At 36.9% G+C, this 26,221-nt stretch overlaps 1 protein-coding gene across 4 annotated transcripts in view; it reads left to right on the plus strand.

The window, feature by feature from the left end:
- The window catches only part of LOC141442851 (paired box protein Pax-6-like), a 44,960-nt gene extending 20,763 nt beyond the window's left edge, over window positions 1-24,197 (plus strand). For 3 of the 4 annotated variants that reach the window (XM_074108011.1, XM_074108004.1, XM_074107998.1), the window contains exons 3-6: window positions 7,184-7,324; window positions 21,853-22,128; window positions 22,215-22,399; window positions 22,601-24,197. In XM_074108011.1, coding sequence (XP_073964112.1) covers window positions 7,184-7,324; window positions 21,853-22,128; window positions 22,215-22,399; window positions 22,601-23,161 — 1,163 coding nt within the window. In that variant the 3' untranslated portion in view covers window positions 23,162-24,197. The remainder of the gene's footprint in view (window positions 1-7,183; window positions 7,325-21,852; window positions 22,129-22,214; window positions 22,400-22,600) is intronic. The other variant, XM_074108017.1, reaches the window with a different exon arrangement.
- Window positions 24,198-26,221: the final 2,024 nt, after the last annotated feature.

Here is a 26,221-nt window from a genome sequence, read left to right on the forward strand (position 1 = left end):
TGTTTTTACTACTTCAGAGCTGCATATGCCCTCTCAAAGTAGGGGCATAGGTATATGCGGACAAAAATTTGAAATCTATTCGAAAATGTTTTCACTAAATTTTATACCATAACAATCACCCATAAAATCTCTGTTACAAATGATTATACTTAACTCCAAATTATTAAAAATTCATAACTTCAATAATCATAAATCCCTTTTGAGGTACTTTTAAAACTTTTCTACAGATGCGCAAAAAGAGTAGGTAGTTTAGGTTAGACCTGTGACACATGTGATCCCAACAGACACGAGAGGCCCCCAAAAAGTAAGTTAGGTTCGGTTAGAATTGCGATCCCAACCGTTATGAGAAGTCACGAATTATTATCAAAAGCACAAAATATTTCTCATAAGTATAATTAAAATCTTGAAATTAACATTATTAATTAAAGTTTTCTGGGGATGAGCTTTTACTAACTTTTTTAATAATACTTAGGTACTATGAAAAAACAAATGAAGCGAAAAATTAGGAATAGTGAATAATATTAGGATAAATAATTTTATGTGAGCTAAAATGGGCCCATTGCTTAATTAAACAACGATATATAACGAGAGTTATAACTAGTAGGTACTTGCCGTAAAACAGTTATCAACTGTATTTGATGTACTTATTTTATTTAAACAGTGTTAGCAAAATTAGCTACCACACCAAAGTGCGTCATATTTCAAAATGGATTATTTTTAATTTAGCTTATCGGGTTGTTAGGTTTAGGAACGGAGCCTCATTCTATTTAATGGTTGAATTTGCATTACAATAAGACGTTGCAAATACCGTGGGGCTTGTACCGGTGAGGTGTTGGACATGGGCGCCAGACGCTGCTCTGCTGTTCGTGGATTCATATACTAGAGACGATTATTATAACACTAATGTGGACTTAATGACCTTGCTGGCTTCACAATGCAGGAATGTTCGATTGCCTGAAACGTTTTTAAAAAGTAATATTGTAATTTTGAACAGAAAATTGTTTTTTTTTTCTCCTCGCATTCAAAGTGAAAAGTAGTGTTTAACGCGAGACTAAACAACCATAATGTCGCTCGAGCTGTAGCCACCCTCGTCATTATGGCTTGCTTTAGTCCCTTGTTGAATAATCTACTATTACTTGTGTTTGTGATACCTCGATAAGCAAATATATGACACATTAAATAACGGCTAGCCAAAATTAACTAAAATAGCCAAAATTTAACTTAACCCTTAACCACCTACGTGCGGTCTCTCAGACCTTAGCAGATTTAAAAATGATAATAATTCGATGCAATCGCGGCGCACAAACTTCTAGTGACCTTGTACTTTTTCTTGGGGGCCAATCAATGGCCGCCATGTGGTCGACAAGTTTGGATGTGTATTCCTTTGAATTAAGTGAGCATCATAATACTGGCGACAACGGTCTCAGAGACCGTAGGTAGGTGGGGGGTAGGTGGTTGCGTAATATTCATACGTGGTCTCCCAGACCGAACGCAGGTGGTTGTGTGTGTTTTATTTGTTAACATTTTAAATATAATTAAAAAAAAATTTTTTTATTTTTTTGTATAACATGCCTCCTAGTAAGACAGTCACAAAAGGTGGTTAAAATAAGTGTCATCATTGAATGCAAGAGACTAATTTGTCTCGAATGTTCGAAAAATTATTATCGATTGCCGACAAAAAAAGTTGTTTTGAGGGTTTCCAATTTTATAAATATAAAATGTCCCTGTAAAATTAAATCAGTTAAATAACTTAGTTGATCACATTCAATTTGATGAAACTTTAATAATAATCTTTATATTACGTTCTTATATTTTGAGATCTCATATCCCCTTCGGGTAAGTAATTTTACAGTAGGGATAAGAGAAGTATACTGAAATGTGTTAAGTTTAGGAAAAAATCTATTGATTTATTTTGTAATGTTTATTGCAAATAAATAGCATAGACTGTTAAAATTTTATTTATTACTTTTTTATTACATTTAAACTAAATTTCTATAATTATTGCATATCCTTTAAAACTAGTGGTCTTCTAGACCGCTCAAAGGTGGTTGTGTTTCTGAAACAGGACGTAAGTAGTTAAGGGTTAAGATTACCCATCAATTGGCCAATAGAACCACTATATTTTTTTGTACCATTAAGATCACTAAAGTTTCTCCATTTAATGAAGAATGCGGAATGGGGTTAGCAACGAAAAGCTATCAATCAACGAATCAGGCATCGTTAACACGTGCGCTGCATTGCACTCGACAAATCAGGGCCCTCTGAGCCACTTTGCTGAAACATTTTGATCTATTAACGGCGTGACGCGGCAGAACGCGCTAGCTAAGGAGCCACTTTTTAATACAAATTTAATTACCTCGATTCGAGCCCTTTCTGTCACTCACAATGATCTTGTCCTTTGTGCCCAAGCCGTGTAATGACTTCGGGCGCCCATAAATGGCTCTAGTGTGGAAATTTATTAACCGGAGTTTTGGGAGTGTATTGTGCCCTTTAAGACTTTCACTTCCTTAACGCGCGGTGATGATTAATTGTTTACTTTTGTTCGGCAGCAGAAAGGCTGTTAAGTCCTTAATAACCAAAGTATATTTTGACACCTTGTTTATGTTTTGTTTTATGAGCTTGGCTAACAGAAATGACGTACATTAAGAAGATGTTGCTTCGATAATAGCTGAATTTAATGCGATGTACATCTGCTAATTAGTGACTAAGTGGCAAAAAAGTAGAGTTCTGTTATATTTATGAGGATGTGAAATCATCCGAGGCAAGCTTAATTAATTTTATCATAAGAAAGATGCCTTAAAAGTCACAGTGAGTCTTAATATATTCCAGTATTGCGATTATATTATGTTCATGCGTTATATGTAGAGTAAGGTTACCCGTACCCCGTAAATTTTGATAATATTGCTACCTAAAATCCGTTTTCAAACGAACTGATTTTTGTGGAAATAGCCAATGCGTTATGTACTTAAAAAAAACACAGAGCTGTCTTCCTACCTTATTTCGTACAACCATACATTCGTGCTAATTTATAGCCACATTAATTCATACTCGTACTTGATACTATGTTCAAGCAGTAATGTATACATACTACGTTGTAGGTATTATTGTAGTCAGTAATTATTATAAGTCCGCAAGAGCGCGCTGGAAGCACGCGCGTGCGTTTCGCTTAAATAATAGACATTTAGCAACCATTTCAGTACCTCACACGATCCACCTCTGTCTAGGTAACGAGTAATTGCTCTCGGTCATGCGATTATGTTCCTGGCCGATTTAATTAGCGCAAAATGATCAGTGTGCCGGCGTCCCGCAATTTTCCTATCAATCAAGAGAGCCAGGTTATTGGCGCCCGGACTTCGCTTGCTTATGAATTTTCAGACGGGGTTGGTGAAAGTTGTTTGCGTGGTGGCGTTGGTTGCTGTGAGAGTGAGCGAGATATCTTTGAAAACTTTTAGAACAATGCCTTAGTTCAATCATAAGCCATGTAAATTTATTATCATCATCATCATCATGTTAGCCGTAGGAAGTTCACTGTTGCACACAGGTCTCCCCCATAGATCTCCAGTTGCTTCGGTTGGAAGCGGGCTGCATCTACCATGAAATTAATAACAGCTAAAAAATTCAAAGAGTTGAACCTTTGTGCTACTAATGTCATGTTGACATCTCATGCTTTTGTCTATAAAATCATAGTAAAATTTCATATGTATTAAAAGGTTCTACCCTTGGTCATGATTTAATTTGTTCGACTGTACCTAGTAGTAACATGTCCGTTATATACAAAATATATATCTTGCAAATTAAAAAAAAAACTTTAAAGTCTATATCAATTATGTGCATTACTACATGCAAGTAAGGCTTTACTGTCTGTCTATAGACCTATAGGTACTAACCTAATTCCAGCAAAGGTACTTAAAACTTCAAGCCCTACTTGTATATTCACTGTGACTGATATCCGCCTTATGGTTTAGGTAATTTGCTTAAATTGTTTTATACCTACGTGATCTGCATAATAATGAATTTATGAATAATTTAATGGTGTTCTAAATCTTGGTTGAAATAATTACACCAATACCTGTATACACCAATAGGTACACGTATGTAAGTGCTTAACTTTTGACTACACGCGATTTTAGTAATTAATTCACTCACACTACGTTAATATGAACTACATTTTGGTCAGTTTGGTTACCTTTTATACCGATTGTCAAGATAAAAAATGAATAATGTGTATATCGCAAATAACGATCAATTCTATTATTTTTATAAAATTATTTTTGATATTATTTGGTATTGAATTAATCAAGCTTAAAATTATGTTAACGTTCAAAAGTTTACAAACTAAAGGCAATAATATTTTATACCAACAGGCTGATCGGACCAATAACCTTTAACATTTAATGTCCTACCTAACGGACTATAATTAACTTAATTTATTTATATAACTAGTTCAAAAAGTATGTTTTTGTTTTAGTCGCTTTTACATAATGACCCGTTCGCACTCTTATAATAAAAATAATAGCGTCCGCGCGAGCTGTTATGGTGTTAACTAGGTGCAGTTATTTTTTGCGATTCTGCCCCATTTTTGGTCGTAAGCTTTAGTTTTATCAAGACATAAAGACCCGTATGAATTTAATGTCAATGGCGTTGGTAAAAATGTGAATATAAATAATGGTATGAATAATTCAGTGTGTATCAGTATGGAGGATGGTGGCAGTCGCGGCACTCTCGGCCGGTAAAAACGCCGGTCCAGGCCCGCCCGGCCGGAATGCGCCTTTGCGTTTTTACGTAATTGTTCTGGAGCACGCACTCATCCATTATCTAACTGATTTAGGCATTGTTACTTTTTACCTAGCCTGTTTCATATCACAATCGCTGTCCTCTGAATTTTGAACAGGCGAGACAATTGAATATTTCAAAATTTAATATCATGTTTTTGATCTCCTTAACGGGCCAATATATTCCATGTGCAGCGTGACAATATGTTACTGGGTGTTAATTATCACACCGATGGCCCATTTTTTGCTGAATCGACTCGAGGTTTAAAAGGACCTTAATTAATTCATTAATTGTATTGTATTCAATTTGTTAAAACGTTTGAAGAACAACATTTTTGTTAGCTGAATGTTAAAAGCGTAAATGATTAGAATCAGCGCAATTCTTGAATTAAATTAAATAAGGTTTATATTAGTACTGAAATATATATGATCGTACTTCGGTATTAAATGGAAGAAGTAGGAATATTTTCCGATTAATTTTCTTACCTACCTTCTTTTTCTCACTACCTATGTATGTACCATAAGAGATCGTTTTATCTTGTGGGACTTCTTTATTACATCTAGTTGTAATTAGCACAGCGCCAATTGCGGGTACCGGTCCATAAAATCGATGTCAATAATTCGATAATTAATATTATCGATTTGCAGCTTTAATATTCCACGCCACGCCACTACTACCGTGCAAGATTATCGATGTTTTTAACTACCGCGACCACCTTCCTTTTTTACGTGGCATTGGTTATTTATATGCTATCTGTAAAACTCATACAGGCCCGTATGTTGTTGTAATATGATTGTCATACAAAGAATTACTTCGTTTTGTAACTGAGTCAGCGTGGCAGCCGCGTTGTGTCACGTTGGATGCTCAAAGCAATTGCTTCAATCGGCATCGTGTTGCTATTATCGGTATTTTTATTCGAGGAGCGCTTTATTTTGCTTCGCCTTAGTATTTAGTGCAGGTGATGGTATACAATGAACCGATTTAATGGCAGTTATTAATTAAAATCGTTGATTGAATTCAAAGAGTCGCCATGATATTTCAATACCCACGTATGATGCCCATTTACCTACTTATTAATTTGATGACAGGGAAAAGATTTTGAAACTATATGTATATTCCCCATACCTATTTAACTAAATAAAAAATATGGCTAATTTATCGTCACTAAAATTTAAAGGCTCATAGCATAAGCCTATCTTTTTGGATTGATCATTCATTTGGTTTCACGGAGTGTTGAGAACAGTGGCCGGTGGTAACAAAAATACCGTAAATTAATTCAACTCCCTACTTTTTTACTCTGAGCACTCGTAGTTTTATGGCCAGTTAGTAATAATTTGATTGAACAAAAAATTTAATTAATATGATTGAATTCAATAATAGGTATGAATTATTTAAAAAAACTCTATGCGAACGTTCTCAGCAGTGGACTTTACTATTAGGATACCTAGATAATGGTGTTGTTATTTGAAACTAAGGGATATAAAATAGTTATTTCTTGCTGTCAGAGACTCTTTTGAACCTACTTAGTTTCACATATAAATGCGAAACAACTCAGAGGTGCGAGCCCAGAGGCCGTATTGTCCAAATCACTGACTTTCGCAATCGCATTCATTATCTCCTCCTACCCTCGTATTATACTGTGTGACAGAAAAAAGTGGTGAAAACGATTGTTATTCCAAGTGTGTTAGACAAACAACAACAACAAATACACAAACGTGTTATTTATTTGCGTTGTGTGTTAGTGGGTTTGAATTCACAGGCCACGATCTGCTTCAGAGGTCATAGGTCAAACCACTTACCATGGCCTTTTTAATCCCCGACGCAAAAAGAGGGGTTTTATAAGTTTTACCGCTGTGTGTGTGTGTGTGTGTGTGTGTGTGTGTGTGTGTGTGTGTGTGTGTGTGTGTGTGTGTGTGTGTGTGTGTGTGTGTGTGTGTGTGTGTGTGTGTGTGTGTGTGTGTATGTCTGTCTGTGGCACCGTAGCTCTTAAAGAGGTGAACCGATTTAGATGCGATTTTTTATTTGAAAGCAGTTTCATTAGTGATGGTTCTTAGCTATGTTTTATCAAAATCGGTTCAGCCGTTTTTGAGATATTGAACTTTAAAGTGACAATGTCGTGGGTCTTCCAACTTTATGTTGGTTAGGTTAGGTTTTTTTTTTATTCAACTGGATGGCAAACGAGCAAGTGCTCCTGATGGTAAGAGATCACCACCGCCCATAGACACCTGCAACACCAGGTGATTGCAGATGCGTTGCCAACCTAGAGGCCACCTGCGAGCACTGCTGCGTCACGGCAGGATTAGCGAGCAAGATGGTGGTAGCAATCCGGGCGGACCCTGCACAAGGTCCTACCACCTGCAGGTTACTGCTTGACTGATTAACAGCGGGCTAAAGTTGGTTTTCTTTACAGGCACTCTCCGGCCCCCAGGTCTTATTGGTGGCAGCAAGCCCAAGGTGGCTACACCCGCCGTAGTCTCCAAGATAGAACAGTACAAGAGGGAGAACCCCACCATCTTCGCCTGGGAAATCCGGGAACGACTTATCTCTGAAGGTACGAGTAATATGTATATAGCTGTTGCCCGCAAATTCATCCGTGAAGAATTCGTCTACGAGTATACTAAAGGTACGGGTGGGGCCTTTGACAAGGGCATATGATTAAATTATAGATAATACTCGTTAAACTGAACGACATAAGTTCAGCGACATTAAATTTGAAAATAATGGAGTCTTTCTGTATATAAAAAAAACTACTAGTTGAAAGTCGGTGCCTCAGCATTGATTTAATTCATAAATGACGGATTTCTGAGGTAACAACCCTATTTTCAGGGTTGCCAACCGTAAAAAAAACCCTCGTACATGCAGATAAAATCTCGTGTTTTGGCTTTCAAAACTATTGCAAGTTTCCTACTAGGTAAATAAAACATCACTTTATATTTCAAAAAATCTTTATTATTTCTCAAGTAAAATCACAAAAGAACTAAATCTGTCTATTATTATTACGATACTTCGCAAATAATGGTTCAAAAATGATGCAAAATGTTCGTATGGCCATATTATCAAAATCTCGTACATAATAGTGTCCTCGTACCACATACGGAAAACCACAAATCTCGTATTTGTGCGAGGAATCTCGTAGGTACGGTTGGCAACCTTGCCAAAAAAAAATTATATAAGCGAATTGATATCCCTCTTCCTTTTTTTGAAGTCTTAAAAATAGAAGCCTTAGTAATGAATAATAGAAATTAAATATAACATAGCTATAAACTATCTTGCCTAATAACTTTTTTAACGTGATAGCTCACTCACTTACTAGGTATAAGTATTAAGTATACACAATTACCACTAGTCAATTAGTTGATGAAATTAGTTTATTCACAGAAATAATCATCTTTCAATAATATGAGTGTTAAATGATTGAAAAACAGAATTATTGCAATCATAGACATTCATATTCAACATACAGGAGAAAAGATTTCAACGCGCAGCTTCTAAGTTTAAGTACGAGTTTTTTGGGGCTCGTCAAATAAACGCAATATAAGTACTTTTATCTAACTCTTAAATAGTTCATTTAAGATTAATTTAACGTACGTCCGGGGCCACAGAAAGACAAGTGCGAGTTCGAATCCCGCCAGGAGATGAAATGATGAAAAATGTAAGATTTCACTCAATAAACGCATTCCTAAAAAAATATTTATAGATTATCTTACGACACTAACAATGCTTACCTAAAGCGCTGAATAGCGTCGACCACATTTAAAATGGTGGCAAGGCACAGTTAAGAGTAAATGTACTCTGTGTTTTTTAAACGGGAAACGCACGCGGTTTATATGGCTGCTCTACGCGAAGAAAAACGCACCGTCAACGCGCATTTCTAAAACACACGTCTGTGGCACGTTTAAAAACGCGGTCAGGAAAGGATCTAAAACTAAAAATGTGCGTCAATGGCCAGGCGCAGTGTAGGGTTATTATTCAATTTTACATTTTGATCAACTATTACTCGTTAACTTAAAAAGCCAACTTATCCGTGATAGTTTTCTTTTTAGATTCGTTATAATATGTATCACATCTACGACTTTTTTTTAATTTTCTAACTAACGGTTTAGCTTATAGAGGGGCTTAGTTTGAAGCTTAATATTTTGCAAACTGATCCCTAATTCAAAAAATGGTGTTAAGAAACTAATAATGTCTTTAAAAGAACTATTCAACGATGAGATACCCACACATCACCAATAGCCGGAAGACGTGCACTGTTGAACAAAGGCCTCCCCCTTAGAACGCCACCTCACATTGTGCGTTCAAAATTTTTTATTTACAATTTTATTTTGCCACTTTGAAGGCGTGGTTAACATATATTTATACTCATGCAAAGTTACAGCCCCCTAGCACTATTAGTCTCTAAGCTAACGGACGGACGGACATTACAAAATTATAAGGGTTCCTTGTAGGACTACAAAACCCTAAAAATGTATGGCAACACTTGAAACAGATGTAGTTCACTGATGAATCCTAAGATTGCTGCTGCTTATTATGAATTCACATCGCAATTGTTAAGTCAAAAGGAATGATAAGTTCTACTAACAAATGATAATTTGCGTACCTATGAAGGATAATAATATTTCCTGCGTATTACAGCGCCTTGAGCGATCACGATCATGCTTTGCCTGCATTTTGTTCTCACTTTTACTCGTTTTAGTTGTAAAATTAATAATTTAAGTAAGTATTGTTTAAAATAAGCAGGCACACCTGTACGGCGACGTCAAAAATTATGGGCAAAATAGCCACTGCCAAAAGTATTGAAAATTTTTAAGCATACGACTAATTATTTTAGGCTCTAGAGCAGAGTTCCTAAACTTATTTCGTCTAACACCCACTTTGAAAATCAGTTTATTTTGTAGCGCCCCCCCATTTTTTTCACCTTAAAACCTCGATAACATATTCGTTTCTCCTAATGAAGGCACAAAGGTGAAAAAAAATTCTGGGCGACCGCCCCACTCCACTGTTTTGCCTGCAGCGCTACAAGGGGGCATTATCGCTCACTTTGGGAAAGACTGCTCTAGAGTGTGATGATATAAATAATAAAGAACCTAGGCTAAAACTCGATAATAAGCGTTTTTCCAGAGATAAGACCAAGCTAGATCGGTTTGTCATCCCCGAAAACCCCCATCATACCAAATTTTATCGAAACCGTTGTAGCCGTTTCCGAGATCCCCGAAATATATAGTCATATGTACAAGAATCGCTCGTTCAAAGGTAATTTATATATATTTATATATGTACAATAATTGCTCATTTAAAGGTATTAGATATATTAAATAGATTGACCCAAGCGTTACTTTGTGCTTTCCTAAACTAACGTGATGAAAAAATAAAACGCAAAATTTATTTATAAAGGTCTCTACCCTAGTGGGTAGAGGGTACGGTGTAGTCACCGTATCATGCCATGACCGTGATAGGATCGAGTCAAGAACAGAATGTCAAGCGCATATAGACACGCGATAGCGACTGTAGGTTAAGGAACGTGCTAATGGGCGTAGTCTCATACTTTCCAATACAAAGAATATATTTTAACCTTTTTTTTGTGGTGTTCCAGGTGTCTATGGGCGGTGGTGATCTCTTACCATCAGGAGACCCACTTGCTCGTTTGACATTCAGTCGAATAAAAAATAAATAAACACGTTGCTGTAACGGTCATGGTAGGTATGATACGGACAATACGGTGTAATGGGTTAGAGACCTTTAGGGAAAAAAAACCATGAAAATCGATTCATCCGTTATGGATATGGATACATTATGTAAATATAGGTACTTTATTATATATTTTTTGCGTGTGGGGTTAAAAATGCTTAAAAATCGGCCAAGTGCAGCAAGTCGAGCTCGCCCATCGAGGGTTTCGTAACGGGAAGAGATGGGTCCGTCATATTCTAAATCCGGGCGCGGCACGGACTAATTCTAAATAGAAGTCAGTTTTTTAAGGAAAGTTATCAATATCATAGAAAGTAAAGGTAATTAATATTTCATAAACGCGCGCGCGCCGCTACGATTGTCCAGCGTTCGTGCGGTAGTTACGTAACACCGGTTGGGCTAAGCTCTTAATTCGACAGCGTGCAGCGTTAATGCGATATTGGAGCTGAGCGAAAGATAGATTCAGTATCTCAACCGATAAATTGATGACCGAGTAGCCTTATATTTAGGTAGAGAACTTAATTATTCATGAAGCTTGAGGTCCTGGAATCGTATCCCAGTCGGGGCAAATATTATGTTTTAAAAATATAAATGTTTATTATAGTCTTGGGTGTTAAATGTGCACTTAATTATGTTTATATTTTATTATATATTTATTTACCCATAACATAAGGTTTACTTACTTTGGGACTTGGTCAATTGGTGTCAAGTGTCTCAAGCATTTACGTGTTTTAAAAGTGGCAAGTACCTGACAGATGAGCACCACAACCCATGGATATCTACATTACCTACCAGAGGATTGCCGAAACGTTGCCGGCCTAGGGGGCTTCGATATATTTAATGTTATATGCCAGTTATTTTACCGGCTGTCATACTCTCCACGCCGGAACACAGCAGCACAATCACTGCTGCTTTGCAAGATTAGCAAATAATATTTTAGTAACAATCCAGACAGGTTTTGCACAAAGTTCTTCCTCTTGCAAGCAATGAGAGTACAAAATCTTTAAAACTCCTTGGTTTTCTACTCTTGTCATGTTAGGTTACAAGAGATATAGCTTTCTTTATCTCTTGAACCACTGAATACGGGGCTCTGCTCTTTGACTGCGTGCACGCAGGATTGAGCACGAAATTGCAGTTTGTTGCGTGATCATGATAACTGGTACAAAAATGACAACTGGTCATTTGAACAAAAAGTTTAAATTTTTACTTCTTCTCATAATAACTGAAGTGAGCTTCATAATATCATTTTTAATTCTCTATCTATTCGTTGATATATAAAGTAACATTTAAGAATGCTTTTTACTTCGATCATTGGTTATTTTGTCTATTTTTTTTGCTCCGAGCAATATAAATAAATAACTCTTATGAATTAGTTAAGACAAAATTGTTATTTTTTTATACTTTAATGTAATTTTAATCAAATTTTACACTTGACGTGCGAATTCATCAAGCAAAATTTTTGTACTTTTATGAAAATTAGTTTGAAGCCGTGGTGGCCTAGTGGTTTGACCTATCGCCTCTCAAGCAGAGGGTCGTGGGTTCAAACCCCGGCTTGCACCTCTGAGTTTTTCGAAATTCATGTACGGAATTACATTTGAAATTTACCACGAGCTTTGCGGTGAAGGAAAACATCGTGAGGAAACCTGCACAAACCTGCGAAGCAATTCAATGGTGCGTGTGAAGTTCCCAATCCGCACTGGGCCCGCGTGGGAACTATGGCCCAAGCCCTCTTGTTCTGAGAGGAGGCCTGTGCCCAGCAGTGGGACGTATATAGGCTGGGATGATGATGACTATGAAAATTTGTCGATAAACAAGCTGATTTGAAAATACATTTCACACTTATGATAAATTTCTAGAGGTCTATACGAGATAGAACAGAAAAACTATCTTCTTCTGTACATTATTGATCGCTTAGGAGCTTTCTATTAATACTGAAGTGATTATAATGTTCGCCACCCCTTAATTGGATAAAACCACTAATGTATTTAGTACACAACCAACTAATTATAGTAAAGCCTAAGTCTCTGTAAAGGTCAACACCACTTAGGTAAGGCGGCGAACTCTGCTTACGCGGTAACCCAATATCCGATTAACGAATCTGCTTATTTGAGTAATGAACTTTACTCAGTTCACGACAACATTTTTGGGGGTCAGTAAGTAAAGCCATGGAAGTGCAACCCCCGAACTGTCGGCCAGTTTAGTGAATGGCTTAGCGATAACGGATATCGTTGGTAACGTGATATATATTGGATTTTAGGTATCTATGTGCACATAGGCGCGGCATCGTATGCCATCTTATGTAAGCCGCGGGGCGAGAACATAGCTGAAAATTAATTACTAATTGAAAATATTTTAAGAATAAGTTGCAAATTAGTTCGTTGAAAATTGTTTAAATACGTAGCACGGGTCTATATCGAGTGGTAGAAAATTGTTAGTCATAATGTAATGTTTGACATAACTCTTTTTTTCTCTGAAACCATTTATTTTTCAGAATTGTTATAAGACTAACCTAACCAAACCTATAGAGTTCTAGGTACAGGACATTTAAAAATTTATGAAAAATGTACAATTTCAGCGGGAAAAAAATTATGACTAACAATAATTATGAAAAATATATTATGACTTCTAAAATTATCGCAGTCGAAAGGATCCTACGAAGCACGATTGCAATAGAAGTGTAACATTTTTTTTGCTCGAAACTACTGTTTCAAAAAGTGAATTGATCTCCGCGAAGTTTCAGCAAGGATTCCAGTAGGAAAAATAAATAGAAATAAAATAAGTACCTATCTGAAATTACAAAAACCTTCAAGAAATGTTTAAGAATTCATTGAATGTCACTGATTAAAGTGTAACTAAATCAACATACGTAACATACATACAACATATGTAATTAAAATCAAAATAAAAGCAATTTCTCTTCGTAAGAAACCCTTACAAGTTTCTTATGAAATTGATATCTCGTTATGCAATAAGTAATGCTATTAGTTCTAGTCGCGTGCGAATTTTATTGATAACTGGAAAACAACCTCATCTAAACGTTTAATATCTCAACTCAATATTACAATGGTCATAAATGGATGTGTACATAGGTATCGAGCGTGCAATGGGCGTCTTTGCCTTGGAGGCCAACTAGCCAATTGCGATAATTACTGCAACGACACCTCTCGTGCCATGCGTGACGTTAAACGCGATAGAAGCGCGCTAAAAACAACGTAAATACTCCAACGGCGTACGAGCATTTTCATTCGTAACTATTCAGCTTAAGGTCCTTGGTAATCTATAAGCTGTAATACTAAAGCGTACCTCTTGCAACTCGCTTTTCGCCTTCGTGTTGTCCATAGCGAGCGTCGTACGAATGCGTGCGAGTGCGTGTGATCGCCTGTGAAACAGGTTTCGCTTACAAGACCACTTCTGGTTTACGATATCACTGGAGACCGGATTAGGAGACGATAACGCTCTTGATGGGAAACACTGTGCTCAACTGAGTTGTTAAATTGGTTCACAGTCATTAAATCTACAGGGGGCGCCATAACTTTATACCATGATCGGGTAAACATCAGTATAAAACAAACTTTATTTACAACGGTTTTATAATAACATCTGACTTTCGTAAAAGGACTGTTTGCACGTTGGACTTTTATGACTTGATTCACCGAAGAATTCTTGGCTGTTGCAAGAAAACCTATACGAGTAACATTAAAATTGAACATTACAATAATGTGTTTGTTGAAATTACTTGTCTTATTTTTTACAATTACATTAAAATCAATTCTACAAGTTTAGTTGATTGTTTAATCAAGATCATAGGTACCCTTAAAGTAACCAATGCCATTTAAAAAGCTTAATGACTGCTAAAAAAAATGAACAAGTTGTTATGAATTGAGGGCGAACAATTGTTCAGCGAATGCTTTTATTTTCATGTTTTTTGTTCTTATCTCAGTGGTCGGCAGAGACATTATCGTCATTTGTTGAAATGTGTTTAAAATAATTGGTCGAACGGTGCGCCAGCGCGCCCTCGCAGAATTGCACGCGATCCCAAGGCGACTGTATTCCGTAAATGCTCACATATTTGCTGTAAACGCACGAATATTCTGTTAAATATCCTGGCATCGGCCGCTTTTTGACGTTTACAGTTAAGTTTTGCATGCATCAGGTTTCATTTACAGCTGGCAAACTTACTGCGAAAATTGAAGGTTAAATACCTATTGTAATCACATTCCAAGTCAAACATCTTGTTAATCGCCTAACAGAATTCTCTTAGGATTAGTTCACAACACGCGAGTCCAAAATATATATATATGTGTGTAAATAAATCTAGTCTGTTTTTAATACAAATACTATTTTTATCAGAAGTATGACTCATTTATATCCATAAAACCCCTGAAAGGGTATTGTTAGAAGTTTTAAAAACATCTGTATTGCTTGCACATCATAATGATAATAATTCTATTATGTTTAGCAGCGCTTGCGCTTGGTCGGTGAGCGCCCGTGATGTAGTTATGATTGATTCCATTATATCGGACGACGGTTTCGGTGTATCAAAGCGTGTTGACCGGACCGGACCACCTGCTGGTTGTGCCGCCAACAATTATTGGTACACAAGAAACATCGAAAGGATAGAAGTGATTATTAAAATAAAATTAATGCCACTTGTGTTTGAATAGGTACTCACAAAAGCCGGATTTGTGTTTTTTAGTTTTTCTCTTTTTTGTACTCTTTAGACTACTGTAACGCTTAAAAAGTTACTATCATACCTAATGATATAATAAATTTAGCGTCACAGTAGTCTAAAGATGATTAGGTTTCTTTTGTATCTATTACTCTTTAGACTACTGGGACGCTTAAAAATTTACTGACATACCTAATGATATGATAAATTTAGCCTCACAGTAGTCTAAAGATGATTAGTTTTCTTTTGTACCTATTACTCTTTAGACTACTGGAACGCTTAAAAATTTACGGATATACCTAATAATATAATAAATTTAGCGTCACGGTAGTCTAAAGATGATTATAGGTTTCTTTTGTACCTATTTATACTGCTGGGAGGCTTAAAAAGTTACTGACATACCTAATGATATAATAAATTTTGTATTATAAACGTCAATAAAATCAGGGAAAATATGTTAAACAAACTTTCTTTTTAATTTAAAACACATAAAATCGTGAACGATTTAAAATATCGCATTGTAACTGCTCAGCCGACTTAAAAAATCATATCCTGTTCTTATTCGGCACTTCCATAGCTCTATGATGTCGTATGACTTTAAAATAAGATTGAAATAAAATTTCAATTAAATTTATATCATAATAGTTGAGAGCACAATACAGGCTTTTGATAAGAGCGCGTGCCCGATGCCGCTAGTTCATGAAACGAGCTAAATTGATTAATTTCATAACTGTAGATCGTCACGATCGACGAAATATTTGTAACGTCGGTTTTTGTCGTAACCAAGTAGTATTTATAGCAATCTTTTCATACCTGTATTATAAATCTAACAGTATTATTTTAGTCTGAGGAAAAAAGACTAGGTTCTTATACCACAAACCAATATTTACAAATGCCAAAATACAATAGGATTCTGTTAAAAACGGCATCCACTTAAGAGAGGCGCGTTCATCGAGTGTTCAATGACGCAGTTATCAAAACAGATCAGCTCATCGCAACCGTCTAAATTTTAATAAGTTGCCCACTACCGCCTTTGTTAACCGTGATGCAGCAGTTTCGGACAATGGCTTGCGCAACTTATCGACAAAATAAATCGATATCGGTTTACGAGGCGTTACGGGCGGCTCTGGCTACTGACCACGTTTTGATTAATTGCATTCTTACGAGTAGGCCACAACGTGTAAGGGATTCGGTGAGATCGCGCTTATTCACTGGCGCCGAGTAATTAGCGAAACCGATGACGGGACTTTTACGGTCGGGATGTTAAGATATTTTAACGGCAGAAAAAAGGCTTAGCAGTTTTTTTTAATTCTTAACGATTAGTTTTATTTGTACCTATATATAGTGCTTTATCAAGAATTCGTTGTTACCCAAATTTAAGTATTTACTTAATTTATGGAAATCGATGAGCTGTTCACCCACTCAGACCTCCTCGTAGTGTGTCTAATGCAGCGAAGTACTTTTTCACGATCGTTTTGACGTTTACTAACAAGGTCTCGCCTCGTTCGTTTCCATTGTATGCTTTAAAAAATCTAATCGATCGCCACACAGCTTCCAATAAATCGACACATTTATTGATTTGTTACAGCTCTAAATTGGTTCCCAGCAGTGCACCCACGGATCAACATGCAGCGCGCACCACCGCGCTGTTGCGGAGGGTCACGCTTTTGATTTTAATTCTGACATAGTCACCCCAGAACTTTTTACCTGCATTAAACGCACTAACTCTAGTTAAGTTTGTGTCTAAGGACTCTTTTTTCTTCAAAGTCTGAACCTGCCATCGTAAACTAAGACTTGAAAAACGATGAATATAGCCAGCATACGACATCGATCAAGTTTTAATTGAAAAATTTCACGGCAGTACGTGCGTTGACACTCCATAAAAATTGGCTCGCCCACTTAAAGCAACCGGCAGAGTTTCACCAAAACAGCTATTTATCATTATACCATCGTTACTTTATCTACTCATTGCTAATTGAAATTTGTAGGAAAGCGGGTGCGTAGCGTGGGCGTTTAGCGCAACGCCAACGGTTGCTGCAAGCGGCCTCCCGCTGGCGTGGACACCTTTTTACTTGGGCCACGCCGCGGGTGCCGCTTGATTGCCTCCGATCTCATCGGTTTATGCTCCCCATAAAGCCAACAATAATTCATTTAGACGACGTGACGCCACTCACTCGTTAACTAGTGTTGTTCACTTCGGACGTGATTCCAGGACGGCGCGGCGCAGTTCCGCCTCGGAAGGTACAGCAAGAACTTGAAATATTATCATCAGATTATATTAATTTTCACATTTTTAATAAAGCAGTGTCAAAAACCGTAAAGAAAGCACCGATTTATCTACGCTACCATCTCTACATAAAATCAAAATTTAATGATCTCGAATAGCCAGTTTAGTGTGTTACAATATAATCAACTTGATGGCCGTAGACGATAGGTATATCCGATTTCACGACTGATCACGAGAAAAGTAATAAAACGCCAGCTTGACTATGCTTTAAACCCGATTTGAGGCTAATTAGCTCGATCGAGTTTAGTCGATCGCCATACATATTTTTCATGATGTAGTCGGTCGGACGTCTCTATTTAAAAACCGGTCGAAGTAAAACAAACAAACAAATTCATTCCGAACCATTAGGCACGAGATCTGACTGTTAATGTCTCAATTTAGAAACGGGCGTAAATCTTTAAAGGCGTGACAATTACTGTTACTTCCCGGCAATACAAATAAAAAGGCTTTCCGTCAATTATCGATAAATTAACCCGATTAAACACTCCATAGCCGACGGCGCCGGTGCGTCTTATCTCGGACATGTCACGCTTTTAGGCAGGTAACACTACGGCGCAGAAACATTTACATTTTCAAACCAATTTGCTTTTTATTAGGATTTCAAGGGAAACCATCCTGTGTTAGTGCGCCCGCCGAATTAGATAAAGGAGCTTGTTATAAGCAACTACGTTCCGACGCCACAATCTCATCTAATCACGCTGTCGTTGACATTGATATTTATTAGTACCTATCTCTCCAATAAGAAGGCACCGTTTATAAGCAGTAGATAATGTGTACGCATATTATCGTGTTATTAGATCTAATATAAAAAGTTAATGCTGTAAGAACTTAAGCGCTGAACATAACTAGCTCCTTCTATTGAAAATAGCTAAACCTTTTAATAGAAGCGGGGCCCATTGTGACTAATCATGATTAAACGACTTTAGACAAATTGCATGACCGTGACTAGGCATGTAGGGAACAGGGCTCGATCTCAAATCATTAAAAGAACAATTATAGATATCGCATTCGTTCCCACCTGCAACCTGTTGACTACGATAATGATCTCTATCTAAACAAATACCGACTGGAGCACTGATTGTCAGCGATTGTTCCATTGCCGATTCCAATTAATAGTTTTATACAAAGCGCCAATCAAATTTAAATGTTAGCTTTTTGCAAGTCTTATACTTCTTCTTAGGTTTTTGTCACAAGTGTTATAAAATTGTGGATCAGTATTAAGTATTTACTTTAGTTAGCAGATCCGTACAATAGAAATGATTTTTATTTAATTTATAGAGCATCGACTGCTAACGCGATAAAAAGCTTAGTCGTTTTGTTCCTGATCATAAAGGTTTTTTGTGAGCTAAAAGAAACCTAAGTCGAACTAGATTAAAAGAGGAGACGCGTCGCTGAGCTCCCACAAAACGTTAACAGATTTTCAACGGTTCGTTTTCTTTTTATAAAACGATGCTCCCAATATAATTAAAGATCCCGGTTGGTAAGTGATGACTGGTCACCATTAGACGTATTCTCAGCCACATCAAGCTTTTGACGTCTGGAGCGGGGCGGTGCGCGAGCGCCGATTACGACCCAAACAAATTGTGTGGAGGGCTGCTCTTTGTGCTCAGACGTGTTAACAATGAGAGGATCCCCGCAACTGATCATTACCATTATAGGTACTATATAAGGCTTTGTATTTTGAGTAAATTATAACAGATCGTTTTATATTTTATTCCACGCCTTCAACCTGCGTGGATCTGCTCCCAACTAGCGCTTCATTACCAACAGTGACCGTATTGAATCTGTTGCGTTCAATATTCGTGCTGATATGAAGCATTCATTAATGTGTTGTTATTGTTCGTGTCTACGGCCCATCAAACCTTTTCTTTCTTGTCTACATCAAACAATCGATAGCTGGCTTTATTTTGTCGATAGCTACATAGTTATTAAGACAAGCGATGCAATGTTTAGAAAATTACTTCACCTGTAATACGGAAAGAGCGTCCATTAAACAATTATTCTCAATTATTATCGGTGGACATAATTTGTTCGCAGTAGGTATAAGTACCTTATATGCGACTCAATAATAATAACAAGTTAGTGGAATAGTTTTACCTTTAAGGAACCAAATCAATCGAATTATGTAAAATGGAGTACAATTGATATATTGGCAGTAGTTTACAAATATGTATACCTGTCTACTTTTTTAGCTTAAGTTGGAATACACATATTATAAATAAATAAATATAAATATCATGGGACACTTGACACCAATTAACCTAGTCCCAAACTAAGCCAAGCTTGTCTACTATGGACACTAGGCAACGGATAAACATACTTATATATATAAATAAATACTTAAATACATATTAAACATCCAAGACCCGAGAACAAACATTCGTATTATTCATACAAATATCTGCCCCGGCCGGGAATCGAACTCGGGACCTCAAGCTTCGTAGTCAGGTTCTCTAACCACTTGACCATCCGGTCGTCCTAATATTCGAATGCTTTGTGGGTAGATTTATACATACAACAAATTGAAACATCTTTCAAAAATAGTAAATGATTTTAAATTGACTTAAACATATTTTTACAATCAAGAGCATGAGAAATTGATTGATTATTACAATATACCTTGTCATGTCAGTTTAAATCCCCGCTTTCAGAAATAATCTGGATTAAATACATTACATTAAAGCATAGATAACGATGTTAATAAAATTAAAGATGGTGCTTTAATTACATAATTTTTTAAAACGATTGAGAATAATGCATGCGAATCATTTCCCTCCCCATAATTTTACTTGTCATATCAAAATGTATCGTAAAATACTAACACAAAACCACGCTGTTTTCAGGATTCTTTGAAATGTCGTCATGTAGAAGACAGTAGTTTAGATTAGGTTAGTTAGTTTAATATAATTCTGAAGAAAATACTGTTTTCAGAATTAAATTACTGTACCAATAACAAATGATAATTAATAGACCCACTTGCTCGTTTACCATCCAGTCGAATAAAAAAAAATAGACAACGATACATGGCATATATGAAGTATTTACCTACTGACAAAATAAAGTGGACTTGTCCTTCGGGATTTGAAACTCAAAAATCCTTAATAAGTTCTTTTGAACTGGCTATAACATATCGAACTGTCAATTAACCGCAAGTAGGTAATTTAATAAAACAAGCAAGTAGTAAATAATTTCTATACTTATTTCAAAACCGACTGTAATTGTTACAAATTGCGCCAGCAAGACCACTCGGCGCAATTGCTCAGTAGCTGAACAACGAATTCTACGACAATTATTCTGGGCCAGGCTATGATTAAATTATGGCACTTATACAGAGTGTTTCCTGAAAATTACATGGGATGGCTCTCGCAAGGCTGCGCACGCGATCCCGCGGCACGCATTAGGCTGTATAATAGCCGACTTTAAACGCGACCAATGACGCATCGGTTTTAGCGCTCCCGGTCACACAAATTGTAATTAACAACGCGTTGATGAAAATTGGCGTGTTTGGAGATGCCGAATTTAATCATTTCCCCACAATAATTATATACAATTTTTTTATACATGTACTCGTAGGTCTAGCTCAATTATTGTTTGTTCTAAGTGTCAGATAAAAACAACTAATAACGGTTGTCTAAAATAGGCAATTATACCAAATATGACAGTAAATTATAAAATCATTTATGTAAAAGAGGTTTACTAATAGTCCTGCTTATAAACGCCCAATAAATTATTAATTAGCGACCTTCATTTTACTCTGACTTCACTTGAAATGTACAAAATATATTGTAGCTAAACAAAAAAAGTTTTAAGTATCACGATGAAAGTTTACTTTGGATCTATATCGAATGGTAGAAAATTGTTAGTCATAATGTAATGTTTGACATAACTCTTTTTTTCTCTGAAACCATTTATTTTTCAGAATTGTTATAAAACAAACCTAACCTAACCTATAGAGTTCTACAGGATTACCATTTAAAAAATTATGAAAAATGTACGGTTTCAGTGGAAAAAAAAAATTATGACAAACATTACATTATGACTTATAAAAATTATGGCAATCGAAAGGATCCCGTTTACTTTATATGAATAGGATTGACTTTTCAATAGCAGTAGGTAAACTAGTAGGTAGGTAAACAAAACAAATTACAATAAAGGCGAGAGTTTATTCCCTTAACCAAGTACGACTCTACATATTTTGTAGAGATATTATTATCTCCAATATCAATCCTTATGGACTGTATTAAAAGGTTCAATTCACATTGCACAGACCCAGACAAACCCACGTCTGTACATTTACAAATACATTACCTATTTTTTTCTGACATTTGGGCTGCTATCGAATTAGTATATGCGACTTAGGATGATTTGTGCGTGTAATCTATACTTTATTAAAGCTATTTGTTATGTATTCATAGTATGAACATTAAATTTTCTTCCGCAGGTGTATGCACCAACGCGACGGCGCCCAGTGTCTCCTCAATCAACAGGATACTGAGGAACCGTGCGGCGGAGCGAGCTGCCGCCGAGTTTGCGCGAGCTGCCGGATACGGTTTATATGCCGCGCCGCCGCCGTACGGCGCCTTCCCGTGGGCTGGCGGCGGCGTGTGGCCGCCCGGGTCGCTGCCACTGCCGCCCGGCGTACCACCGCACGGAACCGGAACACATCCCGACTCAATGCAACAAGGCTTCTTATCCTCCTCAGGACGAGGGCTTATAGGTAAAATATTAGTCAAGCATTGCAACAACTTTATTCAACTGTAATTAAAAGATCTGACACTCATAACGTGCCATTTCTCTACCTAGATGTCGACGGCGATGACTCTGGATCGCTCGACGGAGAACAACCAAAGTTTAGAAGAAACCGAACCACATTTAGTCCAGACCAACTAGAAGAACTAGAAAAGGAATTCGAGAAATCTCATTACCCATGCGTCTCGACGCGGGAGCGACTCGCTTCCAAAACTTCATTGTCGGAGGCGCGAGTCCAGGTAACGACCGCCATAAAATACTAATTAATAAATTCCACAATCATAAACCAAGCAGCCAATTAATAACTTATAATAATAATGTCTACTCTGAGATATCTTAATCAAATCAGAGCTATCATTTTACATCAATTTACATTCATGAATATTTGTTAACTCAGTGAGAACAGAATACTAATCATGTTTATTTACCGTTACTGACAGGTTTGGTTTTCCAACAGACGAGCAAAGTGGAGACGCCATCAGCGCATGAACCTCCTCAAGCGCGGTGGCGGCTCCCCCCCGCACCGCCTGCCCCACTCCCCTTCCCGCTCCCGTTCGCGTTCTTTGTCCCCCGCGCGCGCCCCGTATCACACGCCCCAGATGGGCGGCGAGAATAGCGCTTTCAAATCGCTCTCGCACCAAGACTCGGCCCTGAAGGCCCTCTCGCACCAAGCTCAGTTTGACAGCAGTGCGCTGAAAGCGCTTTCGCAACATACATATGAAGGCGGTGCGTTTAAACCGCATCCGGGACTCGACAACGGTGCATTCAAGGCGCTTGTGCCGCACTCGGCCGCCGCGGCGTTGCTGGCGGCGCAATCGATACACTTAGCTCGTGGATATGAATCACACTCTGATTCTGATGAGGAGATAAACGTTCACGATGAAAGTGATGAAGAAGACAAACAGAATAGTAGAGCGCGATCTCGATCGCCCAGTCCCGTGCGATCACGACTGCCACCGAATAGCGACCTACCCTTACAACTCACGAAGCATGACCGTTGATATTAATTCTGTGAGTTACAGCCTCAACTACCAATAAAAGGCGTGGTATATTGTTGACTTGATAAACACGGCATATTAGTTAAATTAAATGGTATGAAAGCCAGTTCTTGCAATAGATTGCAAATTACGTAACGGCATAACGTGATAAAATACGTTTAAACTAGTTAAACGCTAAATTCATGCTGTTATATTAGTATCAGTGGACGTACCTAGGTATGGGAATACGTAGGTTAATATTTAAAGTGAAGTGCTCATCGGCTAAAACAGCAACAGTTGAACAAAACAGTGACGTTCATCCAGGTTTTTTTAAAGTAACAGGTTATGTACTGTCAGCATCAAAAGTAGCTGGATACTTTTTTACTCTGTCAATTAATTAGTCAATCTTGATCGGCGCTAAAAGTACCTGCGTGGCTGTAAAACGACAAAGTACAAAAGTAACCAGCTACTTTTGATGCTGACTGTACCTATCAAGTAAAGAATGATAAAATGTAATTACTTTATTCTGTAATTAACCTGTTAACGCATGTCCTACATAGATGATAAGTTGTAAGTATTCGACGTAAAAATCTCCTAGCTACATATATCAGTATTTTTAACTGAAGTGAATAATTGTGCACAAAATATATTTTTGAGCAAAAATTTTCAAAAGTTGACTTACAGTAGTGTTTACCAGTACGAGTGTAAAGTTCCATTAAAGTTGTACCTTGTAATTTTATATACCAAAGTAGTAAACTCAATTGTGAAAGCACGGTTTTAGGTGAACCAAAGTTCCTAATACAATTCTACATTGCATGGACAGTGATGTGTATCTACACCGGGATGGGGAAACTTTTTCCTTCGCGTGCCAATATGTACTAACGAAATACATGGCGGGCCAAGTTGTTGCATTTTTGGCTATGTTACTTAATGAAATAAAAATATTTATATGTATTTTCTGAGACACTAATTATGGCCATTGCCAATGAGAATGAAATTTTGTAACAATACGAAATCTTCTCTTGATTTTTGTTTGATGGTCGCGGGCCGGATTTCAAGCCTTCGCAGTTTCCCCAACCCTGGTCTACACCTAAACGTAGATAAAATGATTTAGCCGAATGTTTTCACGGCTAATTCACAAACGATTTATCAATCATTAGCAAGTTGTCTGTTGAAAGGGAATAGTTTTAATGTAAAAATGTGTTTTGTAAATATTGTAAACATTGAACACTGTAGGTATGTATATTATTTATTTCTTAGTCAATTAATCGCTTTGTAAAATATAGTAGAAATGACGTACTCACGTACCTATTACGATAAATTAAAATAAAAGAATTAAATATTGTCTGTATGTTTTATTCTTTAAACTCCTTACATTACCTTTACAGTTCACATGTATTAAAGTGAAACAAAAGAAAATGCTATCACTATCACATACCTACAATGATGTCGCGTCTTATATTAAGTTCAGACATTTCTATTGCATATTCTGATAGAAAATGAAGTTTTGCAATTTAGTTAGTAAAAACTTTTTCAAATATCCAGCTCAGGCGGTTACTCACCGTTGCCCTTTATTTCAAACTCACAAACTCTCAACATTTATTGACAAGAAAACACACTACATCACAACAAAAACACAGTAAAAACAGTATTTTGGTACCTATCTATTATATCTCCATTTAAATTCGTAAAATAGATCGCATAGTGTGCCCTTATTTGATGTGATAAAGTTGCTAGATCTCTAAACTAAATCAAAACGATATATATACAGTCGAGGAAACTGAATCACGTACCAGGGTGGAACCTTTTCGCAATCAATTTCGCTATCATTTATTTGGAAAATGTATGGGATGTCAACATGACATTAGTAACACTAAGGTTCCACCCCTTTCAAAGTTTCCTCGACTGCACCTAATGCCATACATTTTAAACTAGTACCAATTAAATAAAAATTACACTGAGCTAATTTAGTAAGGTTACCTTAGACTCTTCGTATATACAAGTATATAGCAAAATACGTAAAACCCTATTTAATTATCCATATTTTTTATGGAAAATAGACTTGTGTTCGATCACATACCCACACGCCTGATGGTGATCAAAAATAAGGCAGGGTATATCAATCCTTCCTTAGCTCACAAAACACAGATAGTTCAGAAGTCAATCTCCATACAAGTGCGCTCAAGCAACGCACACATAGACATTGCTCACGGACACGGTATCTCGGACCGGTTGAGACCAGTGCGAGCGCGAGTGCCATTCGCTTGAGACAGGCGTCTGTGAACTTTTTTGTGCAATAATGGAACAGCAAAAAAAGTTATTATAACTGTTAAGTGGACGGTTGATTAAATTAAATAATCGTGAATTTCGCCAATACGAGAGATCCCAATGCGCCAATAAGAGATATTTTCTGTGACAACTTTATGATATAATAATGACATTTAATTAAAATATATTAGTTATTAATTTAAATTTCCATTCTTCCCGTTTCATTCTCAACAATAAATCAAACAACTAGATACGAGTGCGACTACCACGATAGTTTTTTCGTGCATAAGCCATAGTTGACAAAATAAAAGCGACCGCCGAGCGTAGGTATGAAAAGTGAAGTACATACAAGACATTAACTTCTGAACTAAGTATCTGTGTTTTGTGCTTACAGATAATGAAGAACTAGCGAAAACCCTTCGTGTGAACTTTAGTCACAATGTACCTATTCAAAGTGTCCTTTCACTATGGTTTAGGGTTGATGATAACATAAGAGCGAAGACGTGAGGCCGTATTGCCTAACACAGTGTTTTTCAAACTTTTTCAGGACGCGACCCCCTTACCTCCACTTACAGTTATTTGTATTAATCTTAGGTTAATAATATAAACATTAAATAATCATACACAATAGCGATGCGACTGCGAATGCCACTGGACGGAACCGTCCAGGCCACGCCCCCAATGTAATGTGTACCTTATGCTTACGTAATTAGAGTCCAATTTTCCTCGGATCCGTCACGGGCCCGCCTTATGTAATTTGAGCCAAAAAACTTCCTAATTAGAATCCAACTTTTATCTTTGTTCTTGAATACCAAA

Source organism: Choristoneura fumiferana, chromosome 2 (genome assembly GCF_025370935.1).
Source record: "Choristoneura fumiferana chromosome 2, NRCan_CFum_1, whole genome shotgun sequence".
In the NCBI taxonomy this organism is placed as follows: domain Eukaryota; kingdom Metazoa; phylum Arthropoda; class Insecta; order Lepidoptera; family Tortricidae; genus Choristoneura; species Choristoneura fumiferana.